At 35.3% G+C, this 7,661-nt stretch overlaps 1 protein-coding gene across 1 annotated transcript; it reads right to left on the reverse strand.

Moving 5' to 3' along the window:
- Nucleotides 1-6,062: 6,062 nt before the first annotated feature.
- LOC143629531 (uncharacterized) lies at nucleotides 6,063-6,665 on the reverse strand. Its single transcript, XM_077098775.1, has 2 exons — nucleotides 6,441-6,665; nucleotides 6,063-6,365 (listed from the first exon to the last, which is right to left on the reverse strand). Exons 1-2 carry the CDS (start codon nucleotides 6,663-6,665, stop codon nucleotides 6,063-6,065), a joined length of 528 nt encoding a protein of 175 aa, XP_076954890.1.
- Between the last annotated feature and the right edge of the window lie 996 nt (nucleotides 6,666-7,661).

Here is a 7,661-nt window from a genome sequence, read left to right on the forward strand (position 1 = left end):
AGTAAGCTGCCTGAACAATGTTTGAATTCTTGTTTTGACATATAGGTTCAGTTGGAATGAATTTTGGTTTCACTTGACCGTGTGTCTCATTGATATGAAAAACCTTTCGAGGATTCACATCAGAGAACAAAATATGAGTATCATTAGCATGCGACATTGGTCGTTTCAGAATCTCCTTGACCACTGGAATTGGTTTAGATTTGTCCTTGATAAAAGGATGAAGATTCTGATAGTTCTGTTGACTACAATTCCTCACAACGTGACCTTGTTGACCGCATAAAAAACATGTTCGCATGTCTACATGATGATGTTTAGAAGTAATTGGAATAAATGATGCTGATGATTGATGATGACTCACATTTTTAGTCATGCTCTTAGCAAACTCATCAGATAAGTCAGATTTCTTCTTTAAATAAAAATCTAAATTAGAACAGTTTGAAAAGCTTTTTAGTGTATCTGTTCCAGTTGACTTCACAAAGTTAATCTTCTTAGCTTGTTTTAAAAATTGTTTTACCTTCGTAAATGGATCAGATTGAACTGAAGTTTTTGTTTGAGCATACACACGTTCAAGTTCTTGAATTTTTGAAGTCTCATTGACAAAAACACTCTCAATTAGTTCAGGTTTAATGATACTGATTGGAATGTCTTTTTCAGTAAACATTGTGTCCATTCCCTTTAACATAAAAACTCTAGCCGAAGAAGACTTAGAACTCGGAGGATTAATGAAACGCATTAAGTCCTCGTCAGAAATCTTTGGTTTAACTGACTTATTTGTCCTCACTGGTTTGGTTTTCACAGTTTCTTCCATGTTCATTTGAGATTTGAATGAACCATACACAGCTTCCTCAAACTCTTGAGGTTCGGACAGAATATGATTAGAACTAGGAATGTTCTTATTCTTGTGTATTATCTCAGGTTCAAACACATCTTCAATAATTACTTTATCAACATTTTCAACAAAGACCTTTTTACTTTCCACATAAGGTTTTTGGGGAGCAACTTGGGATTTGACAATTTCAGGTTTAACCAATTTAGGTTTTTCCGAAATCACCGACTCTTTTTGAATCAAATCCTCTTCTTTTCTTGCAAAAGGATTAATTTTATAATCATTATGAAAAGGTGGTGGAATTTCAACAAAACCAATACCTTTCTTAGAATCTTTTTGTTTTCCAGATACTTCAATAATTTCATTCAACAGAAAAGATGAATTCCTAAATTTTTCCAATATGTTCTTCAATTCAAGAACCTCATTCTCAAGCTCAGTTATCTTAGAACGATGTTTCAAGATTTCCTGAAACTTTTGATCATTAATGGTCATTTTCACATATAACTCGGCTTTGAGATCGTGGTTATTTGTCGACAATGCTTCAATCTTTTCTCGAGATCTCGTTTGAGATTCAAGAGATTGTCGATAAATATCCTTAAGAGAAGCAATTTCTCTTATAAGATTATCATTTTGATTTTTCAATGCTTCTAACTTCGATTTGTTAGATTCACAGTCAACACATGATGCTTTAACAAATAAAGTAGTAGAAATAGAATTACTAACCTTATTGATCTTAGCCATGCAAGCAAACTTTGATTCAGAAGGCTTGTCGCAAGAGTCGTCAGAATCAGATCCAGAATCATTATTGGAAGACATCTCACTACCAGTAGCTTCTTGACAATCTTTATGTAACATAGCCAAATTTGCTTGAACATCATAGCATAGTAACTGTTGTGACCAATCAGTTCCATCTGCTAACATTGCTTGTGTTGTAGAAGAAGATGGGTTCTTTTCAGCATCACTTCCTCGTGGTGTAGAAGCATTTTGACTTTGACCATGAGGTCCAGTGTATTCTTTCCTTGGCTTGTCACATTCCTTCGCGAAATGCCCAAATTCTTGACAATTATAACACTTTACTTTTAATTTGTCAAAACCCAACTTCTTGTTTAAAGCTGGAAGATCTTTTCCAGTTCTCAGCATGAATCTTTTAACTTTATGAATGATCATAGCCATGTTCCATTTCAAATCCATGATTTCTAGATCATCTGGATCTATCTGATCATAGTCCTCATCTGTTAAATCACTTGTGGCAATTTTACTACTCACTAAGTTTTCATATGAAGACATAAAAGCCATCAGAAAAGCAAAGTTTTGCTCAGCTTCCTTCATATTAACACTAGGTGGTGTCGCAAATGGATTTGTATTAGTTGAACTTCCAGAACCACCCGAATTACCAGGAGAGTAGAAACAAACTTTTGGATCATTAAACATTGTTGATTCTTTTTCACTTGCCACATGAGTAAGAAAAGCAGTGATTGGAGAGATTGTTGAACTAAGAGGCATACTTCCACCATAGAAAGCTGGATCTTGATTTTCTTTGGAGGATTTTTGACACTTAAGATCATATTCTCTAGCTTCGATCTTTTGTAGAAATTCAAGTGCCGTCAAATCTTCATTCAGAAAATAATCATTCTCTTTCAAAACCATTAAAAATGTTGAGTAGGAACTTGGAAGCACACTTTTAATAGTGTCAATTTTATCTCTTTCAGAAATTTCCATTTTCATCTTGTCCATTTCAGCAATTAAATGACTAAATCTTGTAGGCATCTCTTCAACTGTTTCTCCTTTCAATAAATTAAAGTTTCGAAACTGAAACTTGAGCATCACTTTCTTAATTTCAGCAGTGTTCCCATGCTTCTCATACGCAAATGTTGAAATAAAGACGCACATCTCTTGATACTACCAACTTGATGAAAGATATTTTCTGGTAATGCCATAGTCAAAGTAGAATATGCTTTTATCTCGATTTCTAAAGCTTTCTTCTCTTCTTGTGAGTATTGAGAAACAGCTTTAAGAGTATATCCAATAGTATTATCACCAATCATTGGTGCAACATAAACTTCATCAAGACAATATAAGCAGTCAGGATGAACAGATCCCAAATGTGCACGAAACCGAGGTTCCCACTTGGCAAACTCACTGAACTTCATCAATCTTGGACATTTAGAATGTGAACCTATCTCGGTATCAAGTTGCAACATCTGTTGCATCAACATGTTTTGAGACGCTAATGCATACATACCAGCCATCTTTGAAAATCGAATCAAATAATGATATATCTTAACAAATTAGTGAACAGCTATAGCGAACTATGAACAGTTGTAGCGAACTGTGAACAGTTGTAGCGAATCAATCCTTAATAAAATTAAGACTGATCAGTAACGAAGTATCTTAACGAATGAGATGAGTGTTTTAACGAATCAAAAGTCAACTTAACGAATTGACCAAACGAATTGACCAAGTCAACTTAACGAATCGACCAAACGAATTGACCAAGTCAACTTAACGAATTGACCAGACGAATTGCACAGGATTAGTTTAGCGAATCAGATGATAATCAATAACGAATCGCCAACATAAACTTAGCGAATCACTAAAGAATGCTTAACGAATCAGCTACAGTGGATTAACGAATCACACTATAGCGAATCAGGTTGTTACAACCGTTTGTAACAAACTCTGACACCTTATGCCACGTGGCAAAGGTTGTTATGACACAAATCCATAGAAGAACACGTGTCACACGAATCAGTTAATCTAGTTAACGAACTAGATAATACGAATCAATAACTTACACGAATTGGCTAACAAACAAGGTAGCGAAGTAACACTGTTGATAACGAATCACAGATAAACATATAGCGAATCACCAGGAAGAAGATAGCGAATTACGTTCATCTTCAAATCTTCAAATCTTCAAACAAGTTTTCCAGAAATTTTGAAGATCAACCCAGAAACCCAACAATACCAAATCTGTAATACAACCTCGTTACTCAACCAAATTGCACAAATAACCAATCAAAATCCTCGTAATCAAATTCCGAATCCAATACACATTATCTCGTAATCGATTAACACCTTAACCAAAACAAATTGGCCAAAAACAAACCCCTGTTTCGGACTTAAACCGAAATCAAAATCAAATCACTCAAATCCAAATCAAACCTCAATTCCTCTTAACCAATCTTCAAAAATACCTTAATCAACACGAATTCAATCTAATTCGTCCACAATTCATCCAAATAAAATACAAATTGATTCAAAACTAAACAAAACCGAAAACTAACAAAAATGAAATAATTAGAACACCAAATCAAGTGTAAAACGAGCACCAACAGCTCTGATACCACTTGTTGTTTCCCGTATCACCAATCAATAACAATAAACAGATCTCAGATCTGTGTATATAAGATTAATACGAGTAAGGATCTAGTTCATAATTAACATCGATTCAGTGTTGAATATATGTGTATATATTATCAATAAGTTATCAATAGTGCTTGTATAATATTAGGTGAAGCTTGAGAGAGATTTGGACAGCAAAGCCTTTCAAAACTTTCTCTCCAAAAACTTCAATTAAAGTGAACAGTAGTTCACTATATATAGAAGGCGACCTGGTTCGCTAACATCCCCTAGCGAACCAGCTTCCTCGTCGTTACATAATTTAACATAACGAACCGCCCCCTGATTCGTTAACATCCCCTAACGAATCAGGGGAGAATACATTATAATTTCTTAGTTCGCTAACATTCCTAGCGAACTAGACTTAACTTAATGAACTAGTCTTAGTTCGCTAACATTCCTAGCGAACTAGACTTAGCCTTAACGAACTAGTTAAATATAAACATTAAATATTACATTAATTGATAAATAAACATTAACGATAAATACAAAGACTCCAGACGCAAAACCGTGCACTAACAGTGGTTGAGGACTCGTTTAAACTAAATATTATATTTTGCGGTAAGCATTTTACCCCCAAAACAAAAGGGAAAAAGGGGTGTGAATTACTCACCTTATAAGATAGATCGTAGCGAGAAAAAGATTTAAACAAGTTGGTTAGTTCCACGGAGATTTCAGACTATTTTGCCAGTAATTAAATTTATAACATATAAATAATCTAACGAGTATAAACGAGTAAAGAAATATGACATAACGGATTTGAGATCGATAGGGTTTTAAAAAAAAATATTTTATTAAAATATTATTACTCTAATTATTAATATTAGCATGTTTTATTTTTAATTATAGGTTTTTAAAGTGTTTAAAGCAAAATTAAATAAATAAAATACAAAACCGGACCTATGGGATTCGAACCCACGCCCCAGGTCGGTTCATGGTTTTAACAAACATGTGCTGGCCATCAGGCCATCCCCTTTATTTGATTACATGACCGAAACAAAAATAAATAACAAGATCCTGTTCAAAACCCCCAACTTGAATATAAACCCTAATTTGAATTTAATCCCAATTGAGGATCGATTGCCCTATATCAATAAAACTTGATTTAGGGATTTTAATCCTCGATTAATTCCGTTCAAGAAACATAAATAAATTACCAGAAAAAGATACTAATTGACAGTGAATGATTTGTTAGGGTTTCGGCGAAGAACACAAAATCTTGATCTTAAACAACTTCTGAGATGAAATTGACTTAGGTGAAAGGTTAGCGCTGGTATGGGGATTATGTGGTGTCGTTTAATTGTGTTATGGATGTGTATATATAGCCTAACCATGACGAGTTAACCGCGGATTGATAAGGTCGAATATTCAAATCAGTTTGCTGATATATCTTAAGATAAACAATGTTTTTAAACGTGTTTTAAAGAGATAGAGATGATAGAATGTTCCGGAAGTCTTATATTTGAATCCTAGTTCGAATTGGATAGAGATTTGAAGATAAAATGAGCCAAAACGGGCCAAACGAGTCATAAACGAGCTGAAACAGTCGCGAAACAAACCAGAAGCTGCAAACCGAGTTAAACGAGCTGAACACGAACCAACTGAACTTGCTGAAATTTATATATTTGTTATCATTGCTATAACTTGATTTTTAACGTACATAAAGAATCGTTACGATACTAACAAACATTAAATAAATAAACTTTTATTAAATCATCCAAGACACGAATTATAGTGGGGGTCGGGTACAACGAAAATAAAAAATGTTACAGTATTCCCTACTTTTGGAAATTTCATCCCGAAATTAAGGTGAAACTGCGTCAAAGAGATGAGTTCATTTAGTCTTCATTTGATCTTCACGTTCCCAAGTAACTGCAGCACCACGTTTAGATTCCCAACGGATTTTAACTAACGGAATTTGGCTACGTTTCGTTTTTTTATCCATGCGATCTACAATCTCCACCAGATTTTCAACAATGTGCATGGTCTCGTCAATATGAACTTCATCGAGAGGTATATGAAGATCACCCTCGGCATGACACTTCTTTAGATTGGATACATGAAAAGTTGGGTGAACATTAGAGAGTTCAACGGGAAGATCGAGTTTGTTAGCAACTTTACCAACTCTATCAATTATCTAGAATGGACCAACGAATCGAGGTGATAACTTTCTTCTTTTACCAAATCGATTGACTCCTTTCCAAGGAGATACCTTGAGAAGGACTTGATCACCAATTTCGAACTCGAGAGGCTTTCGACGTCTATCGGCATAACTCTTTTGAAGGCTTCTTGCGGCGAGAAGATTTTGATGGATTTGAGCAATTCTATCGGACGTTTCTTGAACCATCTTGGGACCGGTTATTTGAAATTCTCCAACTTCGTTCCAACATATCGGGGAACGACATTTGCGGCCATAAAGAGCTTCGAACGGAGCCATTCCAATGCTAGAATGGAAACTATTATTATATGAAAACTCAATGAGTGCTAAATGTTCCTCCCAATTTCCACCAAATTCCAGTATACAAGATCTAAGCATATCCTCCAAAGTCTGAATGGTTCTCTCGGATTGACCATCGGTTTGAGGATGATAAGCGGTGCTAAGATCTAATCGAGTTCCAAAAGATTTTTGAAGGGATTTCCAAAAATGTGTGATGAAACGACCATCACGTTCAGATATAATAGTTAAAGGTACTCCGTGACGACAAACGATGTTCTTGACATAAAGCTTAGCAAGTTACTCGACCGTATTTTTCTCACGAATAAGGATGAAATGAGCAGATTTGGTTAATCGATCGATGATTACCCAAATAATATCATGTTGGTCACGGGTTGTTGGAAGTTTAGTGATGAAATCAATAGCAATGTCATCCCACTTCCAAACGGTAATCGGTGGTTGCTCTAGTAAACCGAAAGGTTTTTGATGCTCGGCTTTAACCTTAGAACATCTGAGACACTTGGACACATATACCGCAATATCCTTCTTCATTCGGGGCCACCAATAATTTGAACAAAGATCGGCATACATTTTATCCGCACTGGGATGAATGGAGTATCGTGACATATGAGCTTCATCCAAAATGAAGGTGCGAAGATCGTCACGATCGGGAATCCATAAATGGTTGAAGAAATAAAGCAAGCCATTTCGTTTGGTTTCGAGTTGAAATTCGCTTTACCGGGATGGTAGTGAATCTCACAATCATAGTCACTAAGTAACTCGGCCCATCGTCGTTTTCTCATGTTGAGCTCTTTTTAATCGAAAATGTGTTGAAGACTCTTATGATCAGTGTAAACAACACATTTTGTACCATAGAGAGAGTGTCTCCACATTTTTAGAGCGAATACAACGGCTCCAAGTTCGAGATCGTGAGTCGTATAATTCTTTTCATGGATCTTGAGTTGTCTCGAAGCATACGCAATAACCTTGCCTCGTTGC

Source organism: Bidens hawaiensis, unplaced genomic scaffold (genome assembly GCF_021521415.1).
Source record: "Bidens hawaiensis isolate Kalapana, Puna unplaced genomic scaffold, B.hawaiensis_p1.1 tig00005272_1, whole genome shotgun sequence".
Taxonomy (NCBI): Eukaryota; Viridiplantae; Streptophyta; class Magnoliopsida; order Asterales; family Asteraceae; genus Bidens; species Bidens hawaiensis.

Bases quoted from the DNA above. Each gene is read 5' to 3' on its own strand.
- LOC143629531 (XM_077098775.1), bottom strand. From the start codon at position 6,665: ATGGCTCCGTTCGAAGCTCTTTATGGCCGCAAATGTCGTTCCCCGATA. The intron at 6,366-6,440 runs GTATCTCCTTGG...GGTCCATTCTAG, and splicing joins GTGATCAAGTCCTTCTCAAG to ATAATTGATAGAGTTGGTAA.